The 20,149-nt window shown below is 42.1% G+C and overlaps 1 protein-coding gene across 1 annotated transcript in view; it reads right to left on the reverse strand.

Annotated features, from left to right (window-relative positions):
• CPNE4 (copine 4) overlaps positions 1 to 20,149 on the reverse strand; it is a 504,022-nt gene that overhangs the window by 234,592 nt on the left and 249,281 nt on the right. The window contains exon 3 of the mRNA XM_064277332.1: positions 3,934 to 4,113. Within this exon, the coding sequence (XP_064133402.1) occupies positions 3,934 to 4,113 (180 nt within the window). The remainder of the gene's footprint in view (positions 1 to 3,933; positions 4,114 to 20,149) is intronic.

The raw sequence follows: 20,149 nt of genomic DNA on the forward strand, positions 1-20,149 counted from the left end.
TGGTAGACAATCATACAATATTGGGAATCGTGGCCTAACCAAATTGATACACATATTTTTGGGAGACACAAATCAATCCATGACACCAGACTTCTCTGGTCTTTGCAGCCTGCTTTGTTGCCCATGCAGCAGGCCAGAAGTGCTGGGGGATTAACGCTCCCACCCTGGGAGCAGCCCTTTACCAATGGCTGATGAGAGTACATATACCCCCAAGTATAAAAATAGCCTAGATCCTTCAGCCTTAGGATGAGGTACCTCTGTGGTGTTTGCTTCCAGAATTTATCCAACATAATTAAGCTCCAGTTGTTCACAGTGGTAGGGGGCTTGACAACACATCCTTCATAGGGTACCTGTCTTAGTCTGGGGAAACCCTGGTGGCGTAGTGGTTAAGTGCTACAGCTGCTAACCAAAAGTACAGCAGTTTGAATCCGGCTGGCACTCCTTGGAAGCTCTGTGGGGCAGTTCTACCCTGTCCTATAGGGTTGCTATGAGTCGGAATCGACTCGACGGCACTGGGTTTTTTACTGGTCTTAGTGTGGATTCTCTAGAGGAGTAAAATCAGTGAAGCATATACATAAATATATAGAGATTTATTTCAAGGAAAGTGTTCACACATTTGTGGAGGTTGGCAAGTCCCAAATCCACAGGTCAGGCATCAGGCTGGAGGCTTCACCTGACTCACATGGTTGCAGGGGCTAACGAACCCAAAATGGCAGGTCAGGCAGCAGGCTGCTGTCTCATGTCCCAGGAACCAGAGGTCAGAAGACAACGAGTCAGATGCAGGATTGAGAGCCAGCAGCCTGCTGCCCGACCTATAGATTTTGCAGCTTGCCAGCCTCCACAACTATGTGAGCCACTTCCTTGAAATAAATTTCTCTCTATATATTTATATATACACTTTACTGGTTTTGCTGCTCTAGTGAACTCTTTTAGTGAACTCAGCCTAAAACATTCGTCCTGGAAGAATGGGGTGCTGCTCTAACAGGTATTTAAAATGCAGAAGCAATTTTGGAATTGAGTAATGGGTGGAAGCTGGAAAAGTTTTAAGGTGCCTAACAGCAAAATCCTAGATTTTCTTGAAGAGACTGTTAGTAGAATTATGGCTGTCAAAGGCAATTCTGGTGAAGGCTCAGGAGGCAGTGATGAGAGCTGTAGAGAAAGTTTCTATTGTCTTAGAGACTACATATGGCACCAGCAACAGAATGCTGCTAGAAATGGGGACGTCAACTGCTTCTGGTGAGGCTGTAAACAAAATGAGGAACACGTGATTGAACAGTGGAAGAAGGGAGATGCTTTCTATGTCATGTCAAAGAACTTGTCTGAATTATGTTCAAATGTCTGGTGGAAGGTAGAACTTTTAAGTGATGGATATCTGGCTGAGGAGATTTCTAAGCAAACTCTTGAAGGGGCCAAGTGGTGTTTCCTTGCCCCTTATAGTAAAATGTGTTAGGAAAGAGATGGACTTAAAAATGAACTGTGCAAAATGAAAACAAAATTTAAAGATTTGGAAAATTCTGTTGTACAAACTAAGGACACATGTTCTAGAATTTTCACCAAGGATGTGGCTACATAATCTTTCGTAAAACGTGACTGATGGATCTAACCAACAACCACAGGAGAAAACCCATCAGCTTAGGCTGAAGGGGACAGAGGAAGAATGAAAGGAGAGAATGCTTTCTGTCTCTTGGAATTCTACAGGAAGGAAACAGGCCAAAGGAGCTACATCTGTTGTCCTCCAAGAAAAAAACCATCACTGGAGCAGCTCCGAGATCAGCAGAACTGTTGGAAGGAGCACAGGAAGCAAGGCTGCCTTGGTCTCAAAGGGTGGGGCCATGGCCTCTGGGGTCTCAAAGTGTGGGGCCACGGTCTCTGGGGTGCCAAAGGGTACAGCCACAGTCCCCTAGGTTTCAAAGAGTCAGATCTTCACCAACTCGGTTCTGGAACATGGGGATGCCATTCAGTTTGGCCAAGAGGATGGGGCTGCTGCCCGAAGCTGAGGAGGCAGGCTGCCATGCCTAAGGGGCAGAAGAATGGGGCCTGTCAGGGCTGAGGGGGTGGGGTCACCACTCAGTCGAACTAGGAGAATGGGGTTGCCAAAAGCCAAGGGAACAGTGTTGCTGTCGCAGTGGGCCTAGAAAGCAGAGCAGAAGCCCAGAGTTGAGAGGCCTCCACCCAGAATCCAGAGGGTGTCCCAACACCCAGAGCCTGGAGGGTGGGGCCATTGCCCAGAGAGTCTCAGAGAACAAAGGATTATCTTCAAGCCTTGAGAGCTAATGTAGTTTGCTCTGCTGGGTTTTGGGCTTGCTCTGTGCCTGTTATTCCTTCTTTTCCTCCGATTTCTCCCAGTTGTAGCAGAAATGTTTACCTTCTACCTGTTCTACCATTGTACTTTGGAAGCAGATAATTTGTATTCCAGATTTTACAGGTTCACGGATGAAGAAGAATTTTGCCCCAGGGTGGAATACACCTAAAGTCTTACCTACATTCGATTTAGATGCTTCAGAAGATGAGATTTTGGACTTGGAGTTGATTTAAGACTTTTGCAATGATGTGATGGGGCGAATGTGTTTTGCATGCGGAAAGGACAGGAGTTGGGGGGGCAGGGTAGAATGTTATAGATTGAATTGTGTTCCCCCAAAATATGTGTTGTAATTTTTAACCTTTATGTCTGTGGTTATAATCTCAATTGGAAATTGGTTATCTTTGTTATGTTAATGAGGCAGGATTAGTGTAGGGTGTTCTTGAGTTAATCTCTTTTTAGATATAAAAGAGATTAAAACAAGCAAGCCAGAAAGCAGAGATGGGGGAAGAGAGATCCCAAGGCACATGAAAATCACCCAGGAGTAGAAGCTTAAAAGAGACAAGAACCATTCTCCAGAGCTAACAGAGAAAGAAAGCCTTCTCCTAGAGCTGGCACCCTGAATTCGGACTTCTAGCCTCCTAAACTCTGAGAAAATAAATTTCTGTTATAGCAGCACTAGATAACTAAGACAGTGCCTTCTTTTCCCTTCCTTGAGGGCATCTAGCACAATGTCTGGCACAAGTACAGGGTCAAAAACTTACTATCGGAATGACTTACTGACTGTTGGAAAGATAAGCATTGTGGGAGACTAAAGATATACGTTTGAAGACCATTTTCATAGACAAAATCATCAAAGCTTTGAATGAAAAAGCTCTTTTACCAACAGGCTTCCTACATAGACCTAGATTTACTTCTTGGGACAAAATATAACTTTTATACATAGAAGAGATGCCAATTTTTGGAGGGAGAATCTTGGTATGGTTCATTTATATCTATAATGATGCCATTTTAATCATCTTATTTTATTTATAAAATACAGATTCTACCCCAAGTCCACAATCAATTAATTAATTCAATATCTACTTATTGAACACTGTGCCAAGCAAGGCTCTGAAACTATCTGCCGTCAACTCTTTTTGAAAGCCATAGGAGACATTACATTTGTAGAGGATATTCCAGGTTCTCTCTCTGACTGCCCCCAACCCCTGCTGCCCCAGTTGTATTTCTACATTAGTACTTTGCTTTCATTAAAGGAACAACGAAATATCCTATGAAATCGCTCATCATATTTGCTGAAAAAGAGTACTGAGGACTTTGTCTATTTTGTCACTTGGTGCCTACATACGAGAAATTCCTTTTAGTGTTAAGTGGCACAGGCAAAGTAAAAACAAACATGCAAACTTGCCATCTCTTTGCCAGGTAGTCTTTTTCTCGCGAGTCCCTAAAACAGATCCTTTATTTTTGCAGGGAATGGGCCCAGGTTTTGTGGAGTCCGAGGTTTATATAAATTGGGAGAAAAATAACATCAACAGGAGAAAGAAAGCAAGAATTGAATAAGGGAGGGGGATGAAAAGGGAGGGAGGGAGAAAGGCCCAAGGAAGGGTGGGAGAAAGGGGTGTCAGGTGACCCACCTGGCCAAGTGTGCACTCCATGCCACCTAGGAAGTCAGCCTCCTTCAGCCCATTGTGGTTGCTGCTGATGTCGTGGACTTCAAACCGTAGACGCTGCACCTCTTCAAAGTAAAAGTCCACAGTAAACAGTTTTGAGTACACTGGGTTTATGCAGGTGCGAATCACCTCTGTTCTGTCAACCTGCAGAGAGAGAGAAAGAGAAAACCCATCAGGGTTTAGGGCTTTTATTATTGCCCTTCAAGCAAATTAATCTCATGGTGCTTCCCTTTCTTGAAAACTTTAAATGCCGTCTATCAAGTCCAGGTTCACCAGGGCAAGCAGTTAGAAACTCTGCAAGGAAACACCTTAGAGAACGAGCCAAGTTTCAGGGAGGAAAATCTTGTTCAACATAATAAAATGAAGCATTGTGTTTGAAGATTTAGAACACCTTATATTATTAGGTACCTGGGCAGCAAGTACATCAGTTATTAGTGGCTGCCTGGAGCCTTGGGTTGAGAAAGACTCTCAGGGCAAGTCTGAGCTCAGGAGGAAAGGAATCTGTAATTGATTAGTGATGTCCGATGGGCACAGTAATGGCAGGGTGGGTATCCATTTTAGCCAACCCCACTCTATCTCATGAGTCCCAGAATACTGAAGTGGAAAACTATCAGAATGGTTAGGAAGGTAACTACCTTTGGTCTCAACTCTACCCTTGATTAAGTGTATAATGTTTACCCACTTGTTTCAATTCCCTGGGCTTCAGTTGTCTCATCAACAAGATGAGTATTAGAGGATTAGAGAATGCTCTACCATTCCATGAATTCATAGGATCCCCCTTGCCTTCTGTAATATTTATCCCACTATGATCCAAATTTGCCACTTTCTGCCCATCTCTGTGCTCCAGGAGGATGACCTCTGTGGATTGTGTTTCTTGGGCTCCCTTGCTTTCTGGGTTCTGGTTGGATTTAGCCAAAGGGAGGGCTTGGCAGGAGATTGGAGAGGGGAACAGAGAGGTAGGTGCCAGCAGTGGCTGCATGCCTCACATACACAGCTTCTACCAGCAGACTCCCTTTCACAGAGGGAACTCTTGCTGGGATCTGGTAACATATTCTCCCTCCACCCTTCAGACTGAGGGGTGGTCGCTTCCTGCCATTGTTACCCTCTATGCCTTGCCATCCTTTGTTGTCTCCCTTAACCCTGCCTATACCCCTATAAAGAGTCCCTTTGTTAAGAATTTAACCCTTTAGGTGAAACTCTCTGGGTATGCATCTGTTTTCCTGCTGGAATCTTTGCCATTAAAGATCTTTTCTTCTATGTTTCTCACAAGTAAAAATACATAAAACCATTTATATTCTAGGAAGCCTTAAGGGACCATGCTAGGGATCACTCAAGCTCCCACAGCACCTCTCAACTGGAGATACCCATCCTTCATATTTTATAAATCAATGGAGCCTATTATATACTGTTGGCTTTCAAATAGGAACATAGTTTGTTGACAACTTTTCAAGCGTCATTCATTGGCACAGACTATGAAAACCATTTCCCCCACTTTCATATTAGCAAAGGAAACAGGCTCTCAGTAAAATGAAGGGAAGGCAGTCTTTGACCATATCATGTGTGTCCTGTGTTCTCCAGCAAAGAAAATGTGATACTTGCTCCAGCCTCTCCTGACACTCTTGAATTTCGTGCCGCTTCACTGGCATCTACTACTTAGGACTCTGGGAGAGAGGGTTGTCCTTAAGGAACACCTATCTGCCATTCTTGGTAGCATAGACAATCCAACTTGCAAGGAAAATGAGAATATGGTTCTTTTTTTTTGCTTTTGGATCTTATTGTTTATTTTTATTGTGCTTTAGATGAGGGTTTAGAGAGCAAATTAGTTTCTCATTAAACAATACACATATTGCTTTGTGACAATGGTTGCCAACCCCTAGACATGTCAACACTATCCCCTTCTTGACCTTAAATTCCCAATTTCTATTCTTCCAGCTTTCCTTTCCCCTCCTGCCTAATCGTCCATGCCCCTGGGCTGGTGTGCCCATTTAGCCTCATGTAAAAAAATAAATAAATAAAATAAAATAAAAATTTTATTTATTTTTTTACATGGTTGAGCTATATGTATTATTGTTTGTTTTATGGTTCTGTCTAATCTTTGAAGGGTGAGCCTCAGGAGTGACTTCAGTACTGAGTTAAAAGGGTGTCCAGGGGTCATACTCTCAGGGTTTTTCCAGTCTCTGTCAGATTAGTAAGCCTGGTCTTTTTTTGTGTGAGTTTGAATTTTTTTCTAGCTCTGTCCAGGACCCTCTATTGGGATCCCTGTCAGAGCAGTCAGCGGAGAACAGGTTCTGATCATGTCTCTGTCCAACAAATAGAAAAACCAAACCCCAACCCACTGCTGATTAGCATTTTAAAACAAGTTACTATTTAGACAAACGGCTGTTTGACTATTCTGGTTTTCCATGAACACCCAGCTTCTATTTGAGCTGAATTTTACATTCTTATATAATGTTAGTTCTGGGAACAGGACTGATTATACCATTAACTAATGGTGTAGGAATAAGAATTTCCTACACCGGTTTTTGTTTCTGTTTTTTCAGTTGTTCAGAGAACATGGTTTTGAATAATAGTATAAGTCAGAAGTAACAAACTAGTAGTCTTCGGGCTCAGGCTAACTTGGTGGTGTTTTATTTGCCCACTCAAAGTGTTTTTCCCTTAATTTGCCAACACAAAAAAGGAATATTTCTATTGCTCCATTCTTGGAAAATGATCAGAACATCTGACATCCTTGCCCACATTCCTATGTGGTGATAACTGGGGGTTGCCCGATTCAAACAGGACATTCATTCCCTCGTTCACATGGTCCCTTCTAGATCCTTCTCTCCTCACTGAATTTCCTCACTTGGCCCCTAGAGGCATTTGAGTTTGCATCATGTGGTCCAAATTCATGGAATAATAAGTATATGATAAGGGAGTTAATTATATGCATATAGTGCGTTTTGAAGGAAACCCTGGTGGCATAGTGGTTAAGTGCTACGGCTGCTAACCAAAGGGTCAGCAGTTCGAATCCACCAGGCACTCCTTGGAAACTCTACGGGGCAGTTCTACTCTGTCCTATAGGGTTGCTATGAGTCAGAATCGACTCGACAACACTGGGTTTGGGTTTGGTAGTGCCTTTTGATAGAAGATTTCAAAATAATTCCCAAGAAGTAACTTATAGGTGGGTTTGACATTCTCAGTTGAGACACAAAAGGTACTTTCTCTTCTTCTCTTCTTGTCGATAGAATAACAGAGTCCCGCGTGAGTATAGATTATAAGAGGTAGGAGATGGAAAGGCCATTCTTTGTTTCTCTGTCTTGTTGTTGGTAGCTGCCATTGTGTGGACTCTGACTCATGGCTACCTTACATATAAAAGAAGGAAATGTTGCCCAGCCTTATGCCATCTTCATGACTGTGGTATGTTTGAGTCTATTGTTGACATTCTGTATTTCGATTACTCATATTTTGAGTGCCTTCCAAATTTTTTTTTTTTCCAAATTGGTAAGGCTCATTTTACAGCATTATATTGACAATATTTTGTTGTGATCCATAAGGTTTTTATTGATTAATGTTCAGAAGGAGATCACCAGACATTTCTTCTTAGCCTGTCTTAGCTTGAAAGCTCTGCTGAAACCTGTCCAATATGGATGAACCTGCTGGTATTTGAAAAGCCAGTGGCACAGCTTCTATCATCACACAGTACAACAACTTAACAGATGGGTGGCTGGTACAAATAGTTCTTGATTTCCAAAGAAGCACCTCACATAGATATAAAGTTCATGCTGTCGTCAAGCCACACATCTTAGACATGCTATTCAAGGTGAATTTCCAGGGTACAACACTGAACAGCTTTTTTTTTTTTTTTCAAGGAAATGATAAATTGGACAGAAACCAAATAATAAACATTCACAATACCAAGAGAGATAATTTCCAAAAGTAATCTCAGGGCAAGTAAGAATTCCCAGAGGTGCTCAGGAAAAGAAGGGAAATGATGATAGAGGAAGTGTTTGCAATACTAAACGCATATTTGAAGGATGTTTCAAAACATTCTGTATTCCCAGTCATTCTGGGAGATGAATTACCCTTTCTGGAGGCTTAAGTCAGGTTTAACCTGAGCAACACAGCCTAAGACAGCTCATTTTCTCATTGAGAGGCATCAAGGTCAAGGTGGTTGTTTCCAAAACATCCAGCATCCACTGACTGGTGCTACCTAGCTGCATCAGAATCAACAGGGTTGGGAACTTTTTTAAAACTCAGATTCTTGTTCCCTACCCCATGTGATACTGATTCAGTAAGTATGGAGCGGGACCCAGGAACCTTCCAATATTGATACACCTTTTCAGAGTGTCCCTGGCAATTCTAATGGAAATCAGGGTCTAAGGGAAATGAAGAATTGTGGGGCCTCTCCCTTGCTCTCCCGTGAAATGTGTCAATTTTTAATCTTGCAGGCCCTCATTTACCCAGTCTGCAAAATGTGGACACTAATCTCCTCTCCTCCCTAGTAGTAATGACTGATACATTCACGCTGTTTATAGTTGACAGAACAGGCTTACATCCATTTTATCCCTTTGATTCTTAAAGCAATCATGGGATATAGCATCATACCATTTTACATATGAGAAAGTTCAGGGACAAAGATCAGCACAAGCTACTGGATGTCTGAGTGGGCACTGAACTCATGTCCTCTCACCTCAAAGTCTGGGCTATGTTCCCTAATTTGTATTTACTCATGAGTATCCCTAGAAGGAAAGGGAAAACACAGCTAGGTTATGGTATGACAGTGACAGAAGGAACCATTGAATATTGGTGTTGATGAGACATGCTTTTAAAAATTTCATCTAAAATATTTTTCTGCATACCAATAAAATTTGTAATCACAACTCTGAAGACCTGCCATGCCATGCCAGGCTCTCACTTTTCATAAACAGTTTTACTGAACCATAATAAGGTATGCTTATTTTAAATGCACAATTTGACACATTTTGACATACGTCTGCACTTGTGAAAATATCACCACAATCAAGATGTTGAACATATTCATTGCCCCCAAAAGCGTCCTCCTGTTCCTTTAAAATCCCTCCTTCTTGCTGCTCCCTGATCCCATTTTCAAGCAACTACTGATCTGCTTTATGTCATCATAGATGAGTTTGTGTCCTTTAGAATTTTGTATAAATGATATACAGTTCGTTTTTGTCTTGCTTCTTTCATTCGGCTTAATTTGAAATTGATCCATGTTGTTGTACACATCAGTGGTTCACTCCTCTTATTGCTGAGTGGTATTCTATTGATGACATTTGGATTGTTTCCAGGTTTTTGGCTGTTACAAGCAGCTGTGAACATCATGTACACGCCTCTGAATGGACATATATTTCCGCTTTTCTTGGGTAAATACCTTGGAGAGAAATGGCTAGGTCATATGACAGATGTATATTTAATCTTTTACATTCTAGTAGGTGTGCAGTGGTATCTCATTGTGGTTCTAATTTGCATTTTCCTAATGACTAATGGCTCAGTGGTTAAGAGCTACAGCTGCTACCCAAGAGGTCAGCAGTTTGAATCTACCAGCCACTCCTTGGGAACCATATGGGGCAGTTCTACAGTGTCCTGAAGGGTTGCTATAAGTCAGAAGCGACCGATGGTTTTAATGACTAATGATTTGGGGCACCTTTTCATATACTTACTTGACATCTGTTTATCTTCTTTGATGAAGAGTGTTTAAATCCTTTGACAGGATCTTGCATTTTTATTCTTATGATAACACTTTGAGGTAGGTATTATTATCCCCTCTTACCAACTGGGAAACTGAGGTAGAGACCTCACAAATTTCCCAATTTCACCCAGCTTGCAAGTGACAAAGGTGGAATTTGAACCCGTGTGGTATATAGCTCCAGAGTCTATGTGTTTAACATCTATGCTATATAAAAAAACCAACGAAAATCCAAACCCATTGCCATCAAGTCAATTCCTACTCATAACAACTCTATAAAACAGTAGAACTGCCTCATAGGGCTTCCCAGGCTGTAATCTTTATGGAAGCTGACTGCCACATCTTTCTCCCATGGAGCAGCTGGTGGGTTTGAACCACCAACCTTTTGGTTAGCAGCTGGTTGCTTAACCACTGTACCACCAGGACTCCTCCTATGCTATATTGTTATGCAAATTTGGAGCTTTTTTTAATCTAAATTCTGTTGTTCAAAATAATGCTTAACCTGGGAAACAGACATATACAATATGAAACTGATAGGGAAAGGCAATGAATGAGGCTGCTCTTGTGTCACTGGATATCTGCTTGGCCCACTAGGAATACAATAGGGGCCATGAACCTGCTCATAGAAATTGGACTGTGTGGGAGACAAGGTCAATGTGACATCAACAAATGGTTCAAGACGATTCTCACAATGGCACCCCAATGCTGGAAAGTCCAGAGGCAAAGTTGCCAGGAAGCTACGACTAAATAACGTGATGCTATTGGCAAGGAGGAGCTGATGGCAGGAGTTAAAATTTATGCCAAACCATAAAATAGCTCTTAAAATTTATGCTCTACCTCCCAGTATGGTGAGTAGTGTCTGGGGTCTTAAAAGCTTACAAGTGGCCACCTAGGATACAACTATTGGTCTCTATTAGTCTGGAACAAAGAAGGAAACTCAAGAATCAGAGAAGAAACTAGACTGCAGGACTAATTGTCTCTATGTACCACTGCCTCCTCTATCCTGAGACCAGAAGAACTAGATAGTGTCCAGCTACCACCACCGAAAGCTCTGATCAGGGACACAAAAGATGGATTCTGATGAAAGGGAGAAAAATGTGGACCAGAATTTCAAATTCATAAAGATTCCAGACTTACTGGACCTAATGAGCCTGGAGGAGTCCTCGAGACTACGGCCCTGAGCTACTCTGCAAACCTTGAATTGGAATTATCCAATGAAGTCACCTTTAAACCAAGTAATATTTTAGCCCAAAGAATAAAGACTGTCACCCTTGAGTATTGAGTTCTTTTAAAAACAATTATCTATATAAGATGAAATGTCCAATAACTATTTTAAAGCATAGATGAGAAGGTTGGGAGTAAGAAAGTTTAAGCTAATGGGAGCCAAACAAGGAGAACAGAAATAATGAAAATATCAGCACAGTGTGGAGAATGTAACCAACGTCACTGATCATTACGTCTAGAAACTGTGGAACAGGAGTGGGCTTTGCTGTGTATATTTTCACCAAAAATAAAGCAAAACAAAAAATTGATGCCAGTGACTCAATGGTCCAAGGTAACCTGGAGAAGTACAAGTTTTTAGTTCTAGGTCAACAGGTGCTTTGTGGGAGGTTGGCCTGGGGAAGAATGACATCACGAGGCAGAGAGAGGCACGAGTGCCTCCGGGCCAGGCTTACAGTTAGCTATTCCTTCAAGACAATATTCTTGAAATGTTTGCTCAATATTTATTTAGTGAGTGTGGAGAGAAATAAATTTCTCTGAATAAAAAATGAGTAATTTTCTTATGTGAAAAAATAAAGGATTTATTAAAGGCAATCCTTCAAATCGTAAAACTTTCTGGGGACATACTAAGCCACATAAAGTTTAGATAATCACCAGCCACCAGAAACATCATTCAAATTCAGGCTTGTGGCTGCTGATTTTAAATGACTGGTTTCAGGGTTGGTGGCTTGTTCTGTAGCTGCAACAAACAAGTTGTGGATCTGAAAGTCACTCAACAGAGTGAGAGATAGATTGGTGCTAGTGAGATAGGTTTTTATTTTCAATATAAGTGGATTTCCACTTTGATGGGACTAAAACTGCTTAACATTCTGCTGGTTATGTAAAGAGACACATGTGGAAACCCAAGTTTGTTGTTGTGAGTTGCTGTAGTCATTTCCGACTCATGGTGACTCCATGTGTTACAAGAGTAGAACTGCTCCATAGGGTTTTCTTGGCTGTAATCTTTATGCAAGCAGTTTGCCAAGCCTTTCTTCTAAGGAGCTGCTGGGTGGGTTGAAACTGCCAACCTTACGTTAGCAGTCCAGTGCAAACTGTCTGCGCCACCTAGGGACCTTAACGCAAGTTTACTGGTGCCATTTTTATCATATGTCCACATACTAAGGTCACACATTTTCTGGCTGCCTGGCTGGCCTGCCATGTAGACTGGGCATTCCTGCTCACCCTTTCCTAAAACTGCAAATATGTCTCAGTCTTTGGCAGCCTTTGTTTCTCCTTAAGTTCTCACACACAACTTGGGCTGAAGCTGACTTTGACATATTCGTCTAGCTTAGTGGTTCTCTCTCTCTCTCTCTCTGTAGGGCAGTACTTACTGTCCCAGGGGGCATTTGGGAATGTGCAGTGGCATTTGGGGTTGTCACTCGGACAGGGTAACGTCACTGGATGCTAAATACCCTACACTGTGGAGGCTAGTCTTGCTCAATGAAAGCTAATAATGTCCCCTATTAATCCAGTCCGTCTTCAATCCCAGCTAGACAAATTGGGAAACTTTGCCAAGTGTTCTCTGGCTCTCAGAATCAATCATATGAATGGATTTGAGTGAACCTAGAAATAAATATTTGGATCCTCCAGGGAGAAATGCCAGAAGACACCCCATATTTGAGGTAATCAAAATTTTTGACTGTCATGGATTGAATTATGTCCTCCCAAAAATGTATGTATTAATTGGGCTGAGCCATGATTTGCAGTATTGTGTGATTTTCCTATACGTTGTAGATCCTGCCTCTGTGATGCTAATAACGGAGAATGGGCGGCAGTTGTGTTAGTGAGGCAGGACTCAACCTACAAGACTGGATTGTTTCTTGAGGCAATCTTTTGAAACATAAAACAGAGAAGTGAGCAGAGAGACAGGGGGACCTCATACCACCAAGAAAGCAGTGCCTGGAGTGGAGCGTGCACTTTGGACCCGAGGTCCCTGTGCAGAGAAGCTCCTAGTCTAGGGGAAGATTGATGAGAAGGCTGACAGAGAAAGAAAGCCTTCCCCTGGAGGTAACACCCTAAATTTGGACTTTTAGCCTACTTTACTGTGAGAAAATAAACTTCTCTTTGTTAAAGCCATCCACTTGTGGTATTTCTGTTATAGCTGCACTGGGTGACCAACACTTGGGCACTTTACAGAAGCCACTTCCTTAGGTAATCATTCTGGCCCATGTCTACTGAATTATTTAACTTCTTGAAATAGATAGCAAATTGGGTTACTGTCCAGTTATTAACAATGATTGTAGCTTTACTGCTCAGGCAGAGGAAGGGGTGAGAGAAAATGATGCACTTTTATAGCATACCTGCTTAGTGCTGGGCCCTGTAGAAGATATTTTATCTCCTTCAGTCCTTACCTTCTTTAACTTTAAATTTTACAGGTTTACATCTTTCAAATTGAGATCTATGTTATAATTGATGATATATCATTGTTTAATACAAAGCGTTTTTTTCATTCATGATGATTCATAAAATAGTGATTCATTTTACAACCAATGATCCTATTAAATATATTATTCCCATTTTGCAGATGATAAAACCGTGCATCAGAAAAGCAGTGGTAGAGGTAGGACTCAAACACAGTCTGCCTGACTCCCAAAGTACATGCTCTTTCTACCATAGCATCCTACTTCTCTCAAGAAACATCAAACCTTGGATTTATCTCAGAAAAGGCACTGTTAACCAGTCAAGGGCTAAAACCTTCAAAATGACTAAGCAATCCAAGATTACAAGTATCTTTCCCTCATTATTCATCTACTGAAGTCTCCTTTCATCCTGCTATGCACTTAGCCTGGCTTTCAAGTAATGGAGCCTCTCATGTCACTTGATCTGTTTACGGACCCTGGGAATGAACCTGCTGGAGAAAGCACAGCCAGATATTCCTTTCATCACTAGACATAGCCCCAGGCTGGGCTGCTTATAGCAAACAGCAGAATCACATCACCTTACCCAGGAGTATAGCACAATCGAAATGAGCATCACCCTTTAGGTACAATTGCTACAATGATGGGCTCCAGGTCTTCCTCTTCCTTCCTATCCTTCCCAGCCCCTGTAGGGTGCTGGTTCTATCCTGCACAAGCCTGAGCCAATCTTGACTGGGCTGGCATATTGGCTGGGATCTCAAATAAGTCTTCCTGTGCTGAACACCTCTGTGTCCTTCAAAGGTGTTCCTTTTCCTCAAAACAAGTGCCCAGTTTGTGTGGTTTGGTTTCCTGATTTCTACTCCGTGTCTCATTGCCCTGAACCCTAGTTCACTTAAGCTGGGCATCCTGTCACTGTCCCACTGCTATACAATAGAACTTTCCATGATGACGGAAATATTTTATAGCCACAGTGTCCAAAATGGTAGCCGCTAGCCACATGTGACTTTGAACACTTGAAATGTGGCTAGTGTGACTGAGGGACAGTATTTTAAATTTCATTTAAATTGAGTTATTTAAAATTTAAATTTAAATAACCACATGTGGCTAGTGGCTACTGTATTGGACAATATACAGTATTCTAGCCTGTGTTACTTCTGTCTCCCTGGAATTAGTTAAATCCTGCATATGATGTGTGTTGCGTATGAATACAAACATACATACATATATATAACACACATATCTGCATATATATACATATACATATTTATATATAATATCAACGGCTCTTAAACTTTGCTGCACATTGAAATCACCTGGGGATTTCTACACTAATTAAAATAGAATCTCTAGGAATGGAACCTAGGCATCAGTATTTTAAAAAAATCTACCCAAGTGATTCCAGTACACAGCTAAGTTTAAGAACCAGTAACATATATTGCCAATTGCTATGACTCAGCTCCAAGGTGGATGAAAATCAGGAGCTAGAAGCTATTATGTGATATACTCCAACCACGGCTGTCTGTAGATTCCCATTTCTACACCCCAACCTCTGGATCAGACCTTGTGAAATGATACTTGTCAGAGTCATTCTTGCTCCTTTGGAAGCTGCCTTTTGATGGCTGCTCACCTCACTGCAAGACATGAGGATTGAATGAAATAACCATATTATGGGAAAAGTTGGTTTACTTGGATCTTTAATCCAACAGAGTCCCCATTAACTGGCATAATTCCTATTTGTGAAATAAGAATTAGGGAATGTGGTAGTTATTCTCTTTTGCATCACCAGATCTCTCTGCTCTGCTCTGTGTCCCAGGAGACTGACCTCCATGGATTGTTTCACTCAGGTTTCTTTGCCAGTTTGTCCCCTGCAGCCAATGGGAGGCACCAGTAGGAGATCAGAAGACAGGAGAGAGAGAGAGGTTGGTATATTTTCTTGCTCCCACCCTGCCTTATGTTCCACTTTTGGCAGTGACTGTGTGACACCTACAGCCGACCTCCTATCAGCTCTTCCTGGAAGGCTACAGCTCTCACTGGGTTCCGGTAACACTGCCACCTCCGCCACCCTTCAGGCCCAGTGGTGGTATAATGGCTTCCCTTATTGCTAGTCCCTGGGTACCCCAGCATCCCTTTCTGATTCTGTTCAACTTGCCCACACATCTCTAAGTGGTCTGTTCATTAAAATCTCTTCATTTGAACAATCTGGGGCAAAATGTTTCTGATGGAACTCTCACTGGTTCACTGATGCTCTTAAAAATTCCTGAGACTACAAAACCTTAAAGAGCCTTCTAAATCTCATGGGCAGGTAAAATTGTGTCCAATATGGTGGTTCATCATAAATTAATTAAATGGTCTTTTAAGACTTTGAAAACTACTAATCCATATGTGATTCACATGGTAACTTCCTACTAGCCATAAGATCCTATTCCCCAACAACTAGATAATGGATCGTAACAAATATTCAGAGGCACTTCAAAAGAAAGTCTTGGAGATCTGCTTCCAAAAAATCAGCCATTGAAAACCTATGGAGCACAGTTTTACTCTGACACTCATGGGCTTGCCATGAGTTGGAATCAATTCAAAGGCAACTGGTTTAGTACATACCAGGCATTTTTCTGCCACTTCACATATGTTATCCCACTTAATTATCCCAACAACTATATATTATCATTAGTCACTATTTTACACACAAGGAAACTCAGGGTCAAAGAGGTCAACTAGCACAAGGTCACTCAGCTATTAAGTGACGGAGCTCCTTATGATTTTCCTTGAAACTCTTGCCTGTCACATGGCATTTCTCTTGAAGAGGAGAAATCCATTCAAATGATGTCTGGCCATTATGGTTTCAAGAAGAGGGCCTTCCCAGCACTCAATACTCTAAATGATCCTTGAGAGATAAATAATCTTTAACACCCTCAGTGGGGAAAGTGACCCTGAAAAGTCTTTTAAATGTGGCTGCAAAGTGTCCAGCATGACCTTTCCCGTTTTCAAACTTCCCCTTCCCCCTCCTGTCACATTTTGCTCTTCAAGTTCCTTCCACTGAACTAGCATACCTCTAGAATAGCTCAGGAGAAATCTGGATCTCCAGGCCAAGAAGACAAATCTATAAGGTGCAAGGTGTTTTTTGCTCCTAAATCAGCTGTCCTCTTCTCCACACAGCTGTAAACTAGCACATAAAGTTCACACAATTGGAAACTGCCTTCCAAAATTCATGCCTTCCTGCTAAAAGCAGGCTGAGCTTGCCAGGATCAGGAGTGGGAACGTGTTTGGATTGCAGGTCACTCAAAGTTGCAGCAAATGTCAGATCCTCTTCATTCGGGAGCTTTGAGGCTAATTCCACACAAGTGTAAAGCCATTTGCACTTCACTTAGATGTTAGTTATTAACAGGATGTTCCTACCATCTCGTCTGTCTGTCATAGCTGTGGAATCCTCCAGAAAGGTCATTCAAGGCTGGATAGTCCTGGATTTCTGATTAATTAATGTTCGAAAATAGTGAAGAGAAACTCATCTGCAGGATGTTGCATAGGCATCCAAAGTCCAGTATGCTCAGCATCCAGCAGTTGTGAAGGTGGATTAGCTGAGGCCTGCCTAAACCCTCCTGTCTTAGTTATCTAGTGCTTCTATAACAGAAATACCACAAGTGGATGGCTTCAACAAACAGAAGTTTATTCTGTCATAGCCTAGGAGGCTAGAAGTTTGAATTCAGGGTGTCAGCTCCTGGGGAAGGCTGTCTCTTTCCATTAGTTCTGAGGGAAGGTCCTTATCATCAATCTTCCTCTGGACTAGGAGCTTCTCGGCACAGGGACCCTGGGGCCAAAGGATGTGCTCTGCTTCTGGCGCTTCTTTCTTGATGGTATGCGGTCTCTTTCCTCTCTACTGGCTTCTCTTTTTTATATCTCAAAAGAGGTTGACTCAAGATACAACCTAATGGCGTAGATTGAGTCCCGCATCATTAACATAACTGCCCCTAATCCTGCTTCATTAACATCATAGAGGTTAGGATTTATAACACATAGGGGAATCACATCAGATCACAAAATAGTGGACAACCACACAATACTGGAATCACAACCTAGCCAATTTGATACATATTTTTGGAGGATTACACACCTCCAATTCAGTCCATTACACCTCCTCACAAGAGTGACTTCCCCAAGCCATGTATGAGGTGTCTGTGCACAGGAATGAAGTGATGGGGGATGTTCCATAAAGTGGGGTTGTAACCTGCCGTTAGTCAGAAAAGACTACCTTAAACTAGTCTTAGCCAGATTTGGCCCACCCTGCATGTGCAGAAGGGCCAGCCGTGACCGTCAACTGACCTCAACAGAGGATGCAGCAAGAGGTGGAATGAATCAGAAGGAAAATCATCACTCAGGCCCCATTCCAAAGTGAGGGATCTGACAAGAATCATGTCACCTCCTGTTTCCTGGCTGCCATGAGTCCTGCAGTGTCTTCCTTCTAGAATTTTCTCTCCCCAGTATGCCCAAATCACATATAAGCCCTGCTTTCCCACAGTTTGGGGAGTCAGATCTGAGGAACTTCATCCTGGCTCTTTGCTCTGTGCATTGCAATAAAGTTACTCTCTGTTTCTCAAAGACCAGTGTCCAGATCATTGGCAAGCCTGAGCACACCAGACAAGGATCCACCTTCCTGGGTTCAGCAACAAGGTCAGTTTCCCCAGGTTCCAATTCTCGCCAGCCCCTCCAACCTCTTTAGAATAATCAATATCCATTCTGCTTATAAGTCAATTTCCAGTTGCCAAAATCGTGAATTATTCACACGATCCCAGTGAAACTTCTCCAAATACCATTGGGTATGGAGAAGTACATCAGTCTTCTGGCCACCTCTCTTTCCCACAGCACTTCATTGTTAATCAGGCAGCACTCACCTCTTCCTGGCACTTTGTTCTCCCTATGAAAAGGTTAGAATATCAAATGTTTATTGTAGATAGCAGTAATTTTAGATCTTAGATTGCTAACACTGGTGGGATTCTTGGAGTTTATCAAGTTTGGGAATGGCAAACAGGTTTCATCCTGCCTCTCAATTCTGAGTGATTGGTAGGAATATGGTGTTGTGAAGGTACTTGTTATGGGTTGAATTGGGTCCCCCAATAAGATAATGTTCAAGTTCTAACTCCTGGTACCTGTAATGTGGCCTTATTTGAAAATAGGGTCTTTGCAGATATGGTAAGTTAAGTTAAACAAGGTCTTAACTAGAGTAGTTGTTGTTATGTGCCATTGAGTCAGTTCTGACTCATAGTGACCCTAGGTACCACAGAACAAAATACTACCCGGTCCTGCACCATCCTCAAAATCATTGTTACGCTTGAGCCCATTATTGCAGCCACTGTGTCAATCCATCTCGTTAAGGGTCTTTCTCTTTTTTGCTGATGCTCTATTCTACCAAGCATGATGTCCTTCTTTAGGGACTGGCCCCTCCTGATAACATTAGAGTGAGCCCTAATCTAGATTGGCCTTGCTTACAGGAAGAGTAGAGGCACTGAGACAGTGAGATAAAGACAGGGAGAACGCCATGTGAAGACCCCGAGAGAAGCAGAGGGAAAATGGCCATGTGAAGACAGAGGCAGAGATTGGAATGATGTATCTGCAAGCCAAAGAATATCAGGGATTCTGGGAAACCACTAGAAGCTAGGAGAGAGGCATGGAACTGACTCTTCCTCAGAGCCCTCTAGAAGTAACCAACCTTCCCAACACCTTGATTGTGGACTTCTAGCTTCCAGAAATGTGAGAGAATAAATTTCTGCAGTTTTAAGCCACCCAATTTGTGGTACTTTGTTATGACAACCAATCCTAGGAAATGAATACAGAACCTGAGGCTGTGTCTGTATTTAGTGGGAAGAATGGTCCGATCACTCAGCAATATCTGCCCTGGACATAGGTGGGTAGGCATGGCTCATGTATCATACGTATTTCTGGCTTCATTTACTCCTGTGCTTCATTTTTGAGAAGAGGAAACTAAGTCCCAGAGATGTTAAAATGATACTCTCATATTCCTGTAGCGAAACACTGGCAGTTGAGACGTGGATCCAGCTAGTTCCCTGATCCCGGTGCAGTGCTCATCTGGCCGTGCCAAATTGCTTATTACATGGAATGTTTACAAAATCCAGAATTTCTTTAGTGACTAAAATAGGTTTTAACAGACACATAAACATATAGACATTCAGCATTTTTTGTGGTTTTGTCAATAAGGCCTGACCCTCTACAATATCTAGAAAAAAAAATTCCCTTGAGGGGGAAATCATTATGGAAGTAGGCTATGCCAGGAAGCCAATCAGGAAATGGACTAGCCAGGCCCAGAGCCTGAGGAAGGCAATCTGAGGCAATGGCACCTCCTACGCAAACGTCAGTCAGTTGGAAAGGACTTTGGACCAAGCTAGACTGGTGTGGTCTGCTAAGAGAACAGTGCAGGTCAGACATCACTGCATGTTCTCTAAATGGGATGATTAATTCTTAAAAGAGCATTTCCTAAAGCATGTTTCATGAACCCTAGCTCTACAAGCTACTCCTGGAAATAAAGGTTTCCATAGTTGAATGAGTTTTTGGAAGCCCTGCACACTACACCCCTTTCTTGGAAAGTCATCACACAGAATACATTATTAAAGACTCTTGAGGAGTTCTGCCACAAATAAATGTGCTTAACTTCTTCTAATTCAATATTTTCCAGAATTATTGAACCTTCTTTTTCCCCCATCCTGGAACATATCATATTGTTTTGTTGCTGTGTGCTGTGCGGTTGATTCTGACTCATAGCAACCCTATAGGATAGACTAGAATGGGCTTGTAGGATTTTCTACGCTGTAATCTTTATGGGAGCAGATCACCAGGTCTTTTAAACTGTGAAGTGGCTGGTGGGTTCGAT

This window comes from Loxodonta africana, chromosome 27 (assembly GCF_030014295.1).
Source record: "Loxodonta africana isolate mLoxAfr1 chromosome 27, mLoxAfr1.hap2, whole genome shotgun sequence".
Taxonomy (NCBI): Eukaryota; Metazoa; Chordata; class Mammalia; order Proboscidea; family Elephantidae; genus Loxodonta; species Loxodonta africana.